Source organism: Ambystoma mexicanum, chromosome 7q, assembly GCF_040938575.1.
Source record: "Ambystoma mexicanum isolate Mex_15411 chromosome 7q, UKY_AmexF1_1, whole genome shotgun sequence".
NCBI lineage: Eukaryota > Metazoa > Chordata > Amphibia > Caudata > Ambystomatidae > Ambystoma > Ambystoma mexicanum.
This window is the reverse complement of record NC_090941.1, coordinates 1,064,461,712-1,064,480,133: the sequence shown is the minus strand read 5'-3', so window position 1 is coordinate 1,064,480,133 and position 18,422 is coordinate 1,064,461,712. Positions and strand designations below refer to the sequence as shown.

The 18,422-nt window shown below is 46.4% G+C and overlaps 1 protein-coding gene across 4 annotated transcripts in view; it reads right to left on the bottom strand.

Annotated features, from left to right (window-relative positions):
* FHIP1B (FHF complex subunit HOOK interacting protein 1B) overlaps window positions 1–18,422 on the bottom strand; it is an 889,991-nt gene that overhangs the window by 126,476 nt on the left and 745,093 nt on the right. For all 4 annotated transcript variants that reach the window (XM_069640430.1, XM_069640429.1, XM_069640431.1 and 1 more), the window contains one exon: window positions 14,882–15,051. In XM_069640430.1, the coding sequence (XP_069496531.1) occupies window positions 14,882–15,051 (170 nt within the window). The remainder of the gene's footprint in view (window positions 1–14,881; window positions 15,052–18,422) is intronic.

Genomic DNA, 18,422 nt, shown 5'->3' with positions numbered 1-18,422 from the left:
CGCTCACTTTAACCAAGGGGAACCCCAATGAGAGTGCAATGTGGATCTCTTGCCAAGATTTTGATTAGGCCTACATCAGCTTGCTTATGGAGGAGTGCCTACCTGTGATAGAGGTTGTCATCCAACTCTAAAAGTCATGCAGGAGGAAAGGGGGCGGGTGGGACGTAACTCATTGCCATCCGAAGCGATCACCATTAAGTGGAATGGCCAGACGTACGGTCACCAAGGTTAGAAAGCATGCTCAGGTGGAGATGCTTTGTAGGATTCAGAGAACTATACTGAATTGGCTAAGTTGAAGAACACCAACAGAAACTGGAACCCATTATATGCAACAGCAACAATATAGGCCTTGCTAGTGGAACCTGGAAAGACAAGGAGTCCAATGGGACACTCGGGAATATCAACTACTAGAGGACTGCATACAAATGTTGTTTAACCATATGAGGGCGAGTGGACTGATGCATTTCACTACAGGTTCAAATTCCAGCAGGTCCACTCTCAGCCCTTATCCTTTTGAGGGCAATACAATAAGTGTCATTGGGTCAGGTAAAGTTAAATAACTTGTTTGTTTGTTTGTTTATTTATTGTGCGCACCGGACCCTGGGGTAGCAGGGCGCAAGAGAACAAGGAAGTTTACAGCTTGGTTACATACATTACAAGTTACAGGTTACAGAGCATGTAGAGTGGCCATTACTTGACTTTGCAAGGTAAAACAAGTGCAGACAATCAATCAAATCCATGGTGAGCGAGCAATATAGCAGGTCGGTGGCGAACGAGCAATATAGCAGGTCATTGCGTATCAGGTGAAGTACATGTGGAAGTGCAATGGTAGAGAGTCATTAAATCTCCTTCTCAGTAAGCCATTTTATGGTGTTCTTTCTGAAGTTGTTGAACGTTTGGTTAGATCCGAGTGCATGAGGTAGGGCGTTCCATAATTGCGCTGCCTTGACTGGGAAGCTGGATCCTCCAATAGGGCTAATTTAAATCTGGGCACTAGTAGGCAGTTTGGGCTGACTGTCCTTGTAAGTCTAGTGGGATTTTTTCTGTTGAAGCGTTCTGAGAGGTAGCGGGGGGCTTTGTTGTTTAAGCATTTGTGGATAAGGGAGGCAGATTTGAGGTTGATTTTTTCTTGGGTGGATAACCATTTGTGTTTACGTCTTATTTCTGAGATATGTACTCTTCTAGGGATACTTAGTGCCGCTCTAAGTGCATTGTTTTGGAGCACTTGGATTCTATTGATGATTTGTTTGGTTGTCCCTATGTAAAGGGCGTTCCAATAGTCTAATTTTGATAAGATGAGGGCTCTAGCTAGGATAAGACAGCTGTCATCTGATAGGAATTGTTTCCCAGCTCGTATTAGTTTGCATGTGTAAGCCGTGGATGAGGCCAATGCGTTCACCTGTTTGGTAACTTGTCGGTCTATAGTGTGCCTCCTATGTTATGCTATGTTGCACTATGTTATGTTAGTCTTGCTGAATATGTGATTTTCCACTAAGGCAGCAGGTCGGGACCAAGTGATTTTAGAGAAACAGCTCAAAGGCCAATACAACCAGGACCAAGACGGCATGCAGCTTGAAAATTCTAGGTGTTACATCATCCATTTTGAGAGAGTGCCAGCAGAATTGTGGTGTGGGAGCAGCGAGTCTTGCACAATTAATTACTCAAATCTGCGGTAACTATATACCAGGGCCAATGGCAGCCCAAATGTCCAAACCAGTGCTTTATTTGCTGTGATACTAGCTCAAAATGGCTCGGAAAAGGGTAGCCAACACCGATCGCACCATTTGTTTAACGGCTAGGACCAAGGACCCCATAGACAGGACTGTCTGTGTCACGACGTTCAACCCCATGAGTAACCTGGTAAAAACCACCATAAACAAACATTGGCATCTAATAAAAAACAAAGGGACTTTGGACAAAAAACCTCTTTTTCCATTTAAGAAGAATAAGAACCTCAAAGACACCCTGGTACATACATTTCTGGAACCAGAGAAACATCAACCCACACTATGGGGCTTACCGCCCGTAGTAGGACACTACTCATGTGGAAAATGCGTCGCGTGTCGCTACACCAAGACTAGCAAGACCTTTACTTACAACAATTTCATTTGGACAATGCAAAATCACACTAATTGCGAAAGCAATAACGTCATATATGTGATCAGATGTCCCTCCGACCTCATTTACATTGGGAGGACCATTAGACCCATAAAACAAAGGATAAGCGAACATTGTTCTTGCATCCGGAACTCAATACAAGACAAACCTCTAGTGGAACATTTCACCAAAAAGGGCCACACCCACGAGGAACTTACATGGACTATTCTGCAACAACTCCAACATCAAAAAAGAGGAGGCAATATCAATCCAGCACTCACCAGGCTTGAGCAAAAATGGGTCCACAGGCTGGACACAGTCAGAACTGGCCTTAATATCACTGTAGAGTGGAAACATTTCTGGGATTGATTGACTCCTACTAAGGGCTTTACTGTGGTTTTTAGATCTCTATTTAGACATCAGATGCCTGCCACTGGGCACAGGCGACATATTCAGTAGTGCCCTTATTTTGTACTTCGTGTACTCTATAGAACCAGCTGCAACATGCACCACTAATGTTTATGTACAGTTTTTTGTTCATTCGGATTGCTGAGATACATGCACCATGTAAAGGAAAGTTGCAACATGCATATTTGAGCTATTTAGCTAATGCTTGGTGTTGGTTTCCAATTTGGTTTTCCCATTTGTCTGGCTTGTGGTTACTTCCAATAGTCACTATACACCCAGTGTAACCTGGGACTCCATGGTTTCTCTCTTTTACTTCTTGATAAAATGGTGTGTTTAAATTGTCAACATTGTGCGAGCCATCACCCTAGGGCTCGTACAGCCTTAGCAACAGCAACAAGTCAACTCCATTGTTTCTGCCTCCGCTTTGAGCACTAAGCTCATCAATGCCATCAAACCTTTCCTAACCAAAGATAATTGCCTCTCTATCGCCAGAGCCACCATTGGAGCCAAACTAGATTATTGTAATGTGTTACTGGCTGGCACCTCCAATTCCAATCTCATTAAACTCCAAACAACACAAAATAATGCTCTAAGAGTAGCTCTCAATATACCAAAAAGGGACCACATTGCACAAGCCAGAAAGGCAGCACACTGGCTACCTGTCAAAGATCGCATTACATTCAAAATACTTACCATTGCACACAAATGTATCAACCTGTCGGCACCCTCTTACCTGTCTGACACCCTAGTCAGATCTCGCTCCTCCAGACCAACTAGGCAATGCCACTCCAACCAGCTCAGGGTCCCACGCATCAAACGAGCTAGAGCAGGGGGAATAAGCTTCCCTTACATTGCCCCTAAGCTATGGAACGCTCTACCTAGCACGCTCAGAGCAGAAACTTCTCTCATTGCCTTCCGAAAACAGCTGAAAACCACCTTGTTTAACGAATTCCTCTTCTTCTAGTTCACTACGCTCTCCTCATCTATCTCCTCTCTCCCTCTCCTGTAGCTATTTCTCGTTCTCTTGCAACTAAGTAATGATTTCAATGTATGCACAACTAGCCATTTCTCATAGCTGCAATCTTCTCCTGCAACTAATTAATGACTTCAATGTATGTACAACAAATCATATCTGTAACAAGCGCCACGATGCCCCCTGGGCTGCATGTGCGCTAAACAAATGCGAATAGATAAATAAATAAATAAACAGCACTCCCACCACCAATCAGGTAGAAGGCTACCCCTCATAGCACCCTCCGGGGTCCACCACCACCTGTATCCATCAACTTTCAGGTACCATCCATCATTAGGGGCCCTGCTGTCATTTCCATGGGCCATACTCATATAGCTGTGGCACTGTTGATGCATCCGCATCCCATTGGTCAAACACTCCCAACCTATTACTTCTGTTAGCTCGCGCTGCAACCATTGGTCCACCCCTGCACCTAGCCAGCACCTCATTTGCTGGATGCCCGGCAGGTACAGTGTTTTTAACAGTGACAGCACCACACCTCTGTAGAATCCAGAGCCGCAAGGAGTACAGTCGCCATTTTTCGCATTCGGTAAGACACGCTGCCATTTTATCTCATGTTTTCGTTTTTGTGCGTGATGGACCAGGCACTCCCAGCGCTCCCCACAAAACCTTGCTGGTTTCACATTCCAAAATTACTCTCTGTGCACTGTAAAACGTTTTGAGACTCTCTCGCCACAGTCTGGAGCACGCTCAGCGCTGCTGTGTTTCCCTCAGTGCCCTTTATTATCTTGTGGATCACTGCCATTCTCTATAAATCACCTCGTGGGTAGCCACACTTCCATACTAACCTCGCACCATTTGACACACCGAGGCGATAGTTGACACCCCAGTTTTACCAAGAGATGCACCTGCAATCTCCACTCGTTTTTACTGTGAATGTTTTTTTAACACTTTAAATAAAATCAACACTCTTGAGACCACAAACATCGCCTCCCAGCACTCAGCTCACATCACAGTCGGCTGGGCTCTAATAGGCACTTTATCTGAGACCCTGTATATAAATACCATGATTTTACTAATTGAGACCACAGCCAGGACCACCCAGCTCTCAGCTCACATCACAGTCGGCAGGGCTCTAACAGGTACTTTATCTGAGACCCTTGTTTTTAAATACCATGACCTTACTAACCCACTGAGTGGGCACCCACACCACTGGTGTCTCCAGTCACGTACCGCACGATCCCATGCTGGATGTGCCTGGACCCGGCCGTTCACTGGCACTGTCCTCCTCGAGCACATAGATAATGACCCGTTATATCCATTCTCTTACAGCTCCTAGAGGCCTAAGGCTGTACCTATTGGCCGAGGAGACCCGAATCATACGAGTCTTTCCATGCTCACTGCAGACATGGTTTCCAGAGTCCGGTACCCATAAGAGGACTCCAAGCACAGCGTCCCTGCTGCACCACTGCAGACGGTAAGCTGTTTTTAGATACACCACCGGTGTATTCAAGGCTCTAATCTGCCATTATTCATTAATTGTTTAATAAAATCATCAATCCCCCGAGATCCCGACAGCTTTCCCTTCCCACACAGATTACCTATACGGACAGTACTACTACCAGTGATCATCCTGATGAAGGCCACCACCACCACGGGCTTTTACCCAGCCCTGTTTGGCCGAAACACCTCTGTGTCGATGTTTTGTAACACAACCTTTGTATATATGTTTTGATAGATAGTGTTGTGTACACTATTTTGTTGAATACCCCCGGACCTATCACAGTCCTGGGTCACACCCTGCACAAGTTCTATGTCACTACTTACCTGTATTGTATACTCGTGCACCACTGTGGAAATTGTCTCTCAACAATTGAAGAGGACTATACTCACCTGTATTTCCCTTGCAAAAAACGTCTGTCCGTACTTTCGTGCTTATCGAAAGTCTTGTAAATGTTTAATTCTATTTATCTGTGCAAAATCAATTTGAAGGCAAAATAAAATAGCTTCAAAACTGGACAGCTGTCCACGGATCTCCCATCCTGATTTCTAGCATTTTACATATATTTGCTGTGATACTGTCAGTGCTATCCAGCTGTGAGACTGAAATGCTCACCCTGCTCCAGTTCACCTATATATTTTCTCTGATGGTTTTTCATCTGTGGCTTCATCAATACCATTTGATCCTTGGGGATACTCAGCCTGTCTGGGTGGGATACACTATGTACTATGTTTTCCTGTCTGAGTCACTGGTTAAGGGTAGTCTTTTTTTTTTCAAGATGCAGGTGTTGCACGTTTGGTTTGAGTGTAGCACGCCGAGACATGGACATAGGTTCAGAACAGGTTACCCGAGTCATGGTTCATTTTTTATCCTGGGGAAAGGTCACTTGTTAGAGGGCCACACTGATTAAATGGAAGCAAGGCCAGAGTTTGTGGCTCTTTATTTTTTATTTTATTTTATTTGTGTATTTGGCTCAAAGAGCCTTGGACAATTAAGAGTACACATAATAAAACATTTACAATTAAATTAGCACTAAAACACAACATTCATACATTTTATATATATAACTATGTCATAAATCAGAGCAATTCCATTTGAATAGCAATTCTATTTATATTTAAAAACACTTTATCTAAGAATCGTATAGCTAGCAATTTTGTATGATGTTCCGGGCCCATTAATGATTTAAGACCAAAGTGCATCAGATGAGACTGATTTAAAATGAATAAGCAAATGATCAAAGTGCCTAATTCTTAATGTTTTTAGCAATGTACTTTGAGCTAACAAATGCTGCAAAGTTAACAATGTTCCTGCAACATTGCAAACTCTGCAGGATCTTTTTTCCCTATTTATATTATTGCGAGTTCCCAAGAGTTTGATAGTGAAAACGAAGCCTAAGGAATTGCTTCCTCCACCTCCCATCAGGGAACATTTCCAAGTAGGGCAGTAACGTATTACATTTTTTCTCATAGGCTTTGATTTGAATAAATAATTTATATTTTTTGCAATCAGATTTAGTCGTAATCCAGTCATATCTCCACAATGTTAGTTTGACCTTTTGGGGATTATTTATTTTTTCCAAACTTTATTTCAATTGCTTGGCACCATGTACAAATTAGAACTTCAACGGTTCTGTCACGCCGCCTCGGAAACAGTTACTCCAATCTCAATCCCATATACCTCTGTCACTCTCTCACACACATATGCTTCAGAAGGGACGTACTGGACCTTCTGATCCTGGTACCAAGGTATCTTATCCCGTCCATGAACCATATTAAATTGTACCAGTTTATTGTGAGGGGAACATCTCTGAATTAGTGTAATTTACTGTGAACCTCAAGTACTTCCCAAACCAGGTTACATCCTGCATTATCGGGTCCACGTTGTCATTCGGAGTCTTGACAAATATTAAGATGTCCTTGGCATACAGGGGCACAATCTCAGGTTTGTGTGCTATCAATCCATATGTCCTATCCGGCATGCCTGTCCCTGAGCAAATCCACCAACGGCTCTAACGCTATTGCGAAGAGGTGAAAGTGGACATCCGTGCCTAATGCCCCTACCTAAGGTCAGTGGCTTGGATACCTGCCCATTTATTTTTAAGCATAGCTGTGAGCTCTGTGTACAGTAATCAGACAAATTGCACGAAGAGAGGACTGAACCTGCAACCACTGTGAGGAATCTGAGGGTATCTGTCATGATGCCTACCAACGGGGACCCAGACCAAGTCCAGGAACCCCGGAAGCAGGCATCAAGTTTCCCCAAGCAAGCCCAACAATCCCCGCTTGGGTGCAGTCCTGGCACCTATGGCGCCAGGCTCATATGGAGAGTCAGTCCTGGCGCCATAGGCGCCAGGTTCATAGATTAAAACTTACCTGATGCAGACCATGCTGCAAACTTACCTGATGCAGACCATGCTGCAAGAGCCCCAAGCCAAACGAGGCTTGGAAGGGACTCTTTTACATAGGGACTATTTTTTTACTCGGGTGGGGCTGGGGAGGAATACTTACCTGGGACTACTCTGGAGGCTATTTAAACCACGCCAGAGGAGCAGCACACGCTTCGCGTTATTCTGCATCCAGCAGCGTAACGCTCACCGTGCCTGCAAGTCTGCATCCAGTCTTCTGCCACGCCCGCCTCGAGTTTGGAGCTCCTAGAAGAAGGGAGAAAGAAGGAGAAAAGGTTAGAACAAGAGCAATACCTTTGATCCGTACCTGAATTCCCGATCCATCGCGCCTTTGAGCTGGAAGAAAGAAGTTATTTTATGCGCGTCGCCTCGCCTGCTGCAGCGCTGAACTGAACTCACCGGCCTTCGCAGCATCTTCACATTTCACCGCATCCTCCTGCATGTTCCCGCCGCACTCCAGCACCCAAGGAGAAGACAAGAACAGCAAGGTGATACACAGAGGAATACCCCCCCCATGGACTTACCTGATTTTACCACCAGGGGTACTATTCTTCTTCACGGTTCGGCGCAGCTTCCACAGCATCCTAGCCGAACCCCGGCCCCTAAGGGGAAACAAAAGGACAGCAAAGTGAAACAAGGGACTAACAAGGGGAACCCTCCTCACCACAAAAGACTTACCTGATTTTTCCGCCAGAGGCATTATTCCCCGAGACTTCATACTTTCTCTCAGCGCCTGAATAAGGGAGAAAGCAACAGGTTACTTATGGACATTATTTTATCGAACTGTGTTGGATAATACAAATCCTTAGAAGAGTTCCTTGTGGCATTACCGGTTGCCACGAGGAACGCTTCAGTAGGGTCAAGCTGCAACCTGCAAGGAATCGGACAAGAGTGAAAGTCAGGCATTTGAACTCTTACAAACTACATACTTACGGCGTCTTGCTGGGAATATCGGAGCCAATATTGTCCTGGAACTCACCAATTCCTTCGAGCCAGTGAAGCAACTGGTTATCTATGCGCCGCTGCGCTCAATGCAAGATGGAGAGCTCATCTTTTCAAATTATCAGGTGAAAATATAAGAGGGGACATCCAAGTTGATCAGTGGGAGAACAGCGGGGCGGGGGGATTTACGCTCAGCTCCACGGGTGGTTAATTCCCTTTCTCCATTTGCAGAAGAATATTCCTACGGGCCAAGCAAACGAATCTAGGTGGGCCAGTTCAGTCCGTCATCTCGGCCCTACGCGTCACATTGGTGGAGACCGCAGCAGTCCAGTCCAGATCGACGCCTCTGTGGGAGCCAGGTGAGCGTAACAGTATCCTCACTCCTTTCCATGAAATAGCTTCCACCCAGGTGGCCAGGGAAAGACTGAAGCTGCCAGATCCCGACCCTGAGGATGGATTTGCGAGGAAGGACTACCTGGGGGAGGTGAACTGGGGAGAGGAGACCAGGTGCCCAAAGATGAGCCGCAGTATTCCCCTTCCATGATGTCCCTTCCATTCCCCACAAGCCTTCATGGGCTATTTTAAGTCCCTTTTCTGTTTTCCCATTGACAACCATAGGCACACACACCACTTTGGTACTGGGAAGAAGATGGCAAACCATCACTTTGGTACTGAGACGAAAAAGAGGGATACAGAGCAGCAAGATCATGATAATCAGCTAATGAGTGGAGATCACCTACACCTGAGGAAGACTGGGCGGTATAAATATCCCTCTCAGGTGCAGACTAATGAGAAGGGGAACGAGCAGGAGAAGCCGGTGAGGGAAGAGGACGCCAGGGCCACTGCGGGTCCTGAGATAGTCTGTACCTCTCGTTGTCCCACTTGCAGAGCTTGCGCAGCGAAAGGCCGATATGGTGAAAGGAGCATAGTTGTCTCTGTTGGCTGGATAGCACCAGGGACGTTCAGGAGCCATGGTGGCTCAAATCCAGCGTGGCCGAAGAGATGGCGACCCGAGAGAGGTCGGGTGCCTGATCGGGAGGAGTTGCACATGTGGAGGTCCTACGCACAGCCAACGGAACACAGAGAAACAACTTACCCTGTGAGTTTGAGGCAAGAAAATGACTCCTGGGAGCTCCGATGTTGTCCGCGTGTGCTGCACAGATCATTTCACTCACGATTGAGTGAACGAAGTGCAGACAAGTTTTATGAATACCGAACTGTCAAAAACCAGTGCAATTATTGCCATGGGCCAAGAGAGAGCAAGTGTTGCCAAGAGCCAGGAGATAGCAAGCATTGCCAAGCTGTCCTCTAGCCAGAAGAGGAAGAGTTTTGTTCTGTTTGACATTGATGTACTCTTGGGAAATCTTGCAGGAGAATATACCAGTTTCCAAGTGAAGGAACATTTGCTTTGTGAACTTTTTGAGAACTCTTCCAGGCAAGAGGGCCTGGGATGTACCCCCTGCTTGTCAGTTGGAAGTGTTGTGAGAACCTTTGAGGACTGTGTCTTGAGGAAAGTGAAGAACCTTTTGTTGGACAAAAGGGGCTTGTCCACAGTGAGGAACCTCAAGGTGTCCTCCCTTCTTCTCCCCTCTGCATCCTCCTCTCAGGTGGCCAGGGAAAGGCCATCGCTTTTGGATATCGACCCTGGGGGTGGATATGCAAGAGAGGATCACCTGGATTGAAGGAATTTAGGGAATGGGGAGAGGACATTCTTAGGTGAGACATGCTATCCTCTATTCCCTTTCTAAGACAAACCTTCTGTCGCGCAAGCCTTTGTAGGCTATTATCAGCGCCTTCCCCTTTTCTTCCCTCTGAAATGTCACCCACAATTATCACCTCAATTATCACCTCAACACTGGGATGAGGAGGAAACCAACTAGGAGGACACATCCTCATTTAAGTGAGATAAAACACATATTCACATTATGTTGTTAAAGCAAAAATACATCAGTCAAGTACCAAGACGAGTAGGAGACAGCAAAGAATGATGCACACTTCCTTTAGTTTAGATCTTCCCAAACCCCACTTTGTTACTGTGACGAAGAAGACGGCTATGCAAATGTATCATTGGAGTAGCCAGGCATGTCCAGCTAATAGGCTTCATGAAGGTCAGGCATTTTAACTAAATGACCCATACCTGAAGGTCTTTAACAATTCCAATGGGTTTAAGAATAAGAAGTCCGGTTGCACAGCAAGTAGAGCACGGAAAGGAAACCAGAAGAACTGTGGGGCTTGCCAGCACAAGCTGAAGAGAAGCTGGCTGGTGAGCGAGAGGAGCGGAAGACATGGGAGCTGAGAGCCATGTTGGGCTGCAGAGAGTGACGCTGTGGCACAGGCCTGCCACAGGAAGGTCTGCCAGCCCTCCTCTTTGGGTGCACTCAGCAGGAGTTGTGAGACGATGAGGCACTCTATTGGCCACAGAACGCCAGGAGAGAGAGCTGTGATCTCTCTGTTCGCTGCGAAGGAAGAACACGAAGGAAGAATAGAGACACAAGAAGCTGGACAGCCGTGCGAGGAGCAGATGAGAAGCCAAAAGGGAGCTGCCTAGAGGAGCCAGTGAGTGAAAAGAGGGAAACACTCATACTTGTTTAGATGAAAGTCTGACGGCACCTTGGGCATGAAGGATGGGTGCGTCAACAGCACCACCCTTGTCTCGTTGAAAGTCAAGTAGGATGGTTTACAGGATAGGGACTGGAACCCCCCCTCACCCGTCATGCAGAGGTGATGGCCACGAGAAAAGCTGTTTTCCACAACAGAAACTTGAGTGAACAGAATGCATAGGCCTGAACGGTGGTCCCAAGAGCCTAGTAAGTACCACATTGAGCTCTCAAGCCAGGGCCTTCACCGATGGGAACGAGCAGAATAGTAGCTTCACTAATTCCTTGACCAACCGGGGCGACCACAAGGAGGGTCGTCCTGGTGATCTGGTGTAGCAGGAGATAGCTGCCAGATGAACCTTGATGGAAGCGTGAGCCAGCCCCGATTTGGCCAACAGCAGCAAATTTGGAAGTACCTGAGGGGCTGTAACCCTCAGATGGTCAATCTTCTGAGAACGGCACAAAATAGCAAATCACTTTCACTTGAGTCTATAGCATTTCAAAGTAGACAATGCTCTAGCCTTGGCGAGAACTTCCTTGCTGTCCGCCGAGAGATCGTAGCCACCGAATTCTAGCGCTGCAGGAGTAAGGCCTGCAGTTTTAGAGACCTCGGATTGTGATGAAGAATGGCTCCTCCTTCCCTGCGAGAAGATCTGCAACCACTTGCAGCTTGACTGGTGGGGACGCTGACATGCTGAGAAGGTCTGGGTACCAGATCTGACTCGGCCACGCCGGTGCGACGAGGATCATCCGGCAGCAGTACCGACTGAGTTGACTTATGACTCGAAGTAACAATGGCCACGGAGGAAACGCATACAGAAAGAGGCCTTTCCAAGGGAATGAGAATGCGCCCTCCACGCTCCCCTGCTGGGGAACCTGCTGGCAAACCTCCGACACTTGGTGTTCATCGCCGTCGCAAACAAGTCTGGGGACTGACCCATCTGAGGAAAAGGTTCTCCACTAGGTCCTCTCGAAGCTCCCACTGGTGGCAAGAGCAAAGCTCCCTGCTCAGAGAGTCGGCGACCGTGTTCTTTACTCCTGCCAGATGAAACGGAAGGAGGAACATCCCCATGGCGACTGCCCAGTGCCATAAGTCCTGCGACTCTTTGGAGAGCGCTGGGGATCTAGTGGCCCCTGTTTCCCGATGTAAAACATTGTGGTGGTATTGTCCGTGAAGACCCGCACCACCTTGCCCTTGAGGGACGGCAGGAACGATTTGAGGGCCCAAAACACCACCCGTAGTTCCAGAACATTGATGTGCAACATCTTCTCCTCTGACAGCCACAGGCTTCTGGAATGTAGACTTCCGGTGTGGGCTTCCCATCCTTCCAGGGAAGCGTCTGTCGTGACCGTCTCCTGGTGTGGTGGGGCCTGGAAATCCGCACCTCCGGTCAGATGCGAGCGCACGCCCCACCACCTTATTGTCCGACGGAACCCCTTGTCGAGCGCGATCCTGTCTTGGAAGCTTTCGGACCCCTGAATCCAACGGGCGCAGAGGAACTCCTGCAATGGGCGCATCCATAACCTGCAGAGCTGGATGAGGTAAATGCATGACGACATCATGCCGAGCAGAGATCTGATCGCCCTCACCATGGCCATCTTTAGAGCTAGCAGCCGTTGCACCTTGCCCAGGATGGCCGCTACCCTCTCTTCCGATGGTGGAGCAGCGCGTCCTGCGATGGAGTCAAGCAGGACTTTGCATAATTCACTGAGAACCCCAGCTTCGTCAGTAGGCGGACGGTCCTCGCCGTGTGGTCGACGGTGATGTCTCTTGATCTGGCACGGATGAGCCATTCATCCAAGTAAGGGTAGACGTGGATCCCTTGTAGTCGTAGATGGGCCGCCACTGGCGGCAGGCACATGGTTAAGACTTTGGGCTCCAACTTCAGCCCGAATGGAAGGGCCTTTGAGTTGGTAATGATTACCATGAACGGCGAAGTGCAGAAACTTGCAGTGTCCTTTGTGAACGGGGATGTGGAAGTATGCATCTTCCAGATTCAACGACGACAGAAAGTTTCCCTCTTCCAGTTGTCTGAGCACGTGTTGAAGAGTGACATGCACAACTTCTGGGACTTTATGTATTTGTTCAGTCGTTGCAGGTTGAGAATGGGCCTCCAGCCCCCGGTCTTCTTTCGCACGAGGAAGTACCTTGAGTAAACTCTGTAGCCGCTTTGGAACTAGCTCTATCAACCCTTTCTTTAACATGGCCCGAACCTCCAGCAGCATCTGAGGGACATGGTTTTCTTGCCAGGCCACCGGTGGTATCTGAGGACACTTTTGTTGGGACTCTAGAGTGTGTCCGTTGGTCGAGAGCGTCCAGCACCCAATGGTCGGTGGAGATGGACTTCCACACGCTGACAAAGTTCGCCAGCTGGCCTCCCAGCTGGGTGGGGGCCCGGTGTCTTGGCCGATTCATTCTTGCTTGGAGGTTGATGGGCCGCCTTGGGGTCCCTGACGACGACGGCGTCTTCCTACAAAGGCCTTGGAGCGGCCCCTGTTGGTTTCTTGGGCCGAGGAGCGGGAGGGTTGGCGGTAAGAAGAGGAGCCCCTGCCGAAACCCCTCGAAGGTCGGGTAGACTTGACTCCTGAGGACTGAAAGGACGGCCATCGCTGCTGTAGCATGTCTAGGGCACGTGTCGTCTCCATGTCCGCCTTTATGGCTTTATGGTCACAGGAAGCACCACCTACATGTCCAACTTTTTTATTCCTAGGGGGAAATACGTTTATTAGGAGGATAATCAGATTTGATTATTTGAGTTTTGGTTTTCATTTCAATGTTTATGTTTAATCTTTTTATTGAACATAACTGTGTGGGCCCCGTTTAAACCACGTTATATTATTTCATTGTTGCATGTATTGATATTGTAACTGTGCCTGCCTACCACTTCTGAAAGGAAGTGACTTCTGCTAGCAAACCAACCGCAAGCATAACTTCAAGGAGCAACTGAAAAGTCTTTGTGCTGGATGAGACTTAATGACTTTGCTGGAATGTTAGTATATTACTCCGCTAAGTTCATACCAACCTTCTCATTCTTTACAGAATCAACACATACACCAACACTTTATATGTGGCTATGCGTTTTGTAATAACTTAAGATACATTTTGAAAAGAATTTACCTTCTTGCTTCACTAAAAGCACAGATTTATATTGGCCTTCAACAAAGGGCAAAACATAACATCATAGTCAAAGGGGAGAAAATCCAAAACAAATTTCCATCTGGTAACTCAATGAGTAGTAGTAGCCTGTGTGGAATGAGTTGGTGGTCTCAACCAAGTCCAGATGGGCATCTCCCCTCATCCCAAACAAAATCAGAACATTGGAATTGGCTCCTGTGCAAGGCAATATTATAGTTGAGATACACACACGTCAGATGAGAACTCTTACACTGAATGGGCCAGAATTACAAACATTAAAAACAATTTATTGTGAAAGTGGCATAGCAAACCACTTTTACAGCTACCTCTCTCCGTCGCCCGCGGCCACCCTCAAGACCTTCATTTTCAAATGTGTGCAGTCCCCAGGAAGAGAACAGTGTATATATACTGTGTAATGAGTAGAAAACACACACAACAATAAAAGGAAGTTACAGCTGCTGCTCACTCCCATCTACCATTACCTGGGAAGGAGATAGGAAGTGTGCAACTTACCAATTGACAAGTCCCCTGACCATAAAAATAAAGTCAAACGGTCCTAGAAAACCAAGAGGAAAAAGTACAAAGTTTAATGGTCCCATAACATGGGACATAAACACCCCCAAACATGGAACTCGGCCCAAACAGCTTGCTTTACACTTCTCAGCAATTCTTAAAATTATCACTGCTCTTAGAACTCAAAAAACACCTAAGACAAGCAAGATGGATGATGGGGGGATTAGTCCAAAATACTAAACATTTAGCCACTAAATGAAAGAAGGAACGTGGGTGTACACTCTAGAACGCCTTACGCGCATCTCACCTTTCGACCACGTGGCGTGCTCCTCCTCTCGGTCTGGGGATGGGAATCTTTCATTCTGGCAGCACTTAGGAATCAAGGACAGAAACTTGTCTGCTGTTTTGCCATAGAAGTCTAGGTCCTTAACAGCTCTCTTTTGACTCAGCATCACGTGATTGCAAGGGATGAGATACCTGGAGTTAAGAAACATGGCAATAATGCATTTTTAACTGAACACCAGTGTTAGATCATCATAGCACAGCAGAATGATAGGACTTGAACACCAAACCGATTGACCTTCCTCAGCACAAACATTCACAATACTATGTGTTTTACAGTAAAATTCCGGAATCTTATAGGCATTTTGACAAAGTCCCGTACTGGAGACTGGGTGATGAGACTGCGTTGACTCTGGGGGCCGGAGATTTCAGTGATGATGGCTGAGGAATGTATATACGTAGGGTGCCCGAAGATACCCAGTCCATCAGCAGCCTTGTATATATGGTTTCTACAAAGGACCTGAATGAAATCCCTGGTCTACAACAATGGCAAGACTAGGAAGATGATAAACCACAAAAGTGATGCACAGGGAGGAGAGGGGTCAAGGTGCTAGGATGATGGAAGCCCAGGAGTAAAGGTGAAAAGGTAGTCTCTGATAGATATACAGACTTCCTCAGGTTCCCAGGAACAATGAAAGCTGGCAGGGAGGGAGCTCAACTCGTAAGAAGAACCCTCCAGGCCCCTGCAACCGCTTGACCGCTGGTAAGCAAATTCACAAGTACCTATCGGAGAGGCTTTGCTGTTCCAACTGGGAAGGAAGTCATGTGTCAGAGAAGGATTGCCGTTTCCTCTGGAAGGAAAGACACTTGTGGATATCATAAAGGACTTGCAGTTACTACTGAAAAGAAAGACACTTTTGGAAAACAGAGTAGATTCGATAATCAGGCTGCGATCGGTAACATGCTGCAAAGGTACAGGTCTGAGACTCTTCTTCACAGGCACTCTCGTCGACCCTTTATACTTGCGATGCAAAGCATAGGGAACTAAGTCCAATGAACTGCCTCCTTCAACAGATCACTAGCCCGCAGATGTGCATTTGTAACACAAGCCTTAAGACTTTGGTACAGACTCCCTCTCCTGATTATAACCGTTACAGATCACCTGGCTTTCTGACATGCTCTAAAGACCTGGCTCTTTCAAAAAATGTGCCTCTTCTGCTTCGCAACCTAGCTAACATGGACCCAGTGCCAAGACAACACATTGTGGTAAATGTTGTGCTTTACAAATGGAAATAACAATAACTATCTAAGATAAATCCCCTCTTTACCCTTTCACTACTGGGACTTCAATGTTTTCCTTTGGACATTAGTATATGGCGTTATCCAGTGATGGCTACTGGGTGGTGCTGTGGTATGTGTGACTTAGGTCACATGGCTTAGTCTTTTGCTACATGACTAACATTGCAAAGCTGTAATTGTCTTTCTGATGCTTGTATCCCCTTAGATTCACATGCTTTGCATAGGCCGACACCTAGTGGTTAGTGCAGAGTACTAAATGATTTACGTTTGAGGATGTCAACGGGGCGTTCTTTAATACTATCCCTACTCTGACATGTACTGTACCCATGATCTGGCACGCGTTGACGTCCTCCAGATTGTTATTTGTCTCACTTGAGGTTTCATGAAATTTATAGTGGAATATGAATGTGAAGAATTGTTTTCAAACCCTCCCACAAAAACAGTTGTCTATGAAACCGCCTACTCCTACCGAGGGGTGGGTGAGTGGGTGCATGTGAATCTAAGCACATACAAGCATCAGAAAGATGATTACAGGTATGTAATGTTTGTCTTGTGATGCTTGTGGATCTGATTAGAACCACACGGCAGTACCTGATGAAGGCAGTGGGTTTATAGAAGGAATAGAGACAAATACATGTTTTAATACTGCTTGACCCACCTGTGACTCATTTGTGGCTTGTGTGCCAACACAGTAATGCTTTGTGAAAGTGTGCACTGAACTCTATGTAGCTGCTCTGCAGATAGCCTTCAGCGGAATGTATGAAATGAGTGCTAGTGTAGCACCTGTAACACGCGTGGAGTGTGCTTTAGGCGTAAATGGAAGTGTTTTATTTGATAAAGTAGAACACTACTCTATACATTTTACAATCCATCGAGCAATTAGACAGGATCCCCCTCTCTTCCGGCTGCTAGAGACACAAAACAAATTATTCTGTTTTTCTGGGTGGTTCAGTTTTGTTGCAGTAGTACACGACAGCCCTTCGAACATCTAGTGTATGTACTGCTCTTCCGTCAGAGGTTTGTGACATGTTGTAAGGGTATGTTAGTTTCAAGGATGGGCAAAAGGACATCTTGAGGAGGTGGGAATACCACGTTTGACATGCCCACATTGGAGCTATTAGAATCATTGTCAAGTACTCCCAGTGCATTTTGTGGATTACTCTGTTCAAGAGTGGTGCTGGAGGAAAAGCATATGCAAATATCCTTGACCAACTGATCCAGTGCGTTCCCCTTGGATTCTTTCTGCAGGATCCTGGAGGCATCATTTAGGAATTATTTTTTTGTGTGGCAAACATATCTTTGCCTGTTGTCCCCAAAGTGTGTACAAATGTTGTTCAGTATGTCCGAATGTAACTCCCACTCATGTTCTGAGGGTTGTTTTGTGGTTCTGCTTAGTGTGTCTGCTAGGCAACTGTGTTCCCCTGGAACACAATGTGTTTGGAGATTATTCCTCTGTGGCGTCTTCACTTCCAGATTTCCTGTGCTTGTGGGGACAACTTGGGGAGTGAGTCCCACCCTGTTTGTGATGTAAAACATGGATGATGTGCTGTCTGTTATAATCAGTACATTATTCCTCATTAAGTGATGTTGAAATTCTTGTAGCGCCTTGAAAACGTCTAGCAATTCCAGTACAATGATGTGTTTCTTGGAAAGTGGTTTTGACCACATTCCCTCTGCACTGTACGGTTGAGAAAATGGGCTCCCCATCCTGAGAGTGACGCATCTGTTGTGATTGTGTAGTTTGTTGGAGGGTTGACAAACAGTATTCCTTTTAACATGTTTTCTTTTGTTCACCACTGTAGTGTTACATCACTGTTTGCAAAAATTCCACTAGATTGTCCCAAATGTCCTTTGCATGTGATCATTATGCATTACTTTGCCAACCACCCTTGCAATAGATGCAAATGTTACCTTGCATGTGGCACATTGAAGAAGCAGGATGCCATCATACCGAGTAGGCGCGTTACTTTCCTGTTAACTGACGACAGGTCGTATAACAAGGGATTTGCTGTAGTAGGACCCTCTTGTTGGAGGGAAAGATTAAGGTGTATTTTGTATGAATTACTGCTCCAATGAACTGTTTTTGTGGCTGCAATTAGGCTTGACCTCTTTTCGTTGATGGAAAAGCCCAGCTGATGCAGAAGATTTATTGTTTTCCGCTTATATTGTTGACATTTTTTCGGTGTTTGGCCTGTTAATAGCCAGTCGTACAAATAAGGGTACACTCTGCGTAGATGCACTGCTACCACCTTTGTGAACACACGAGG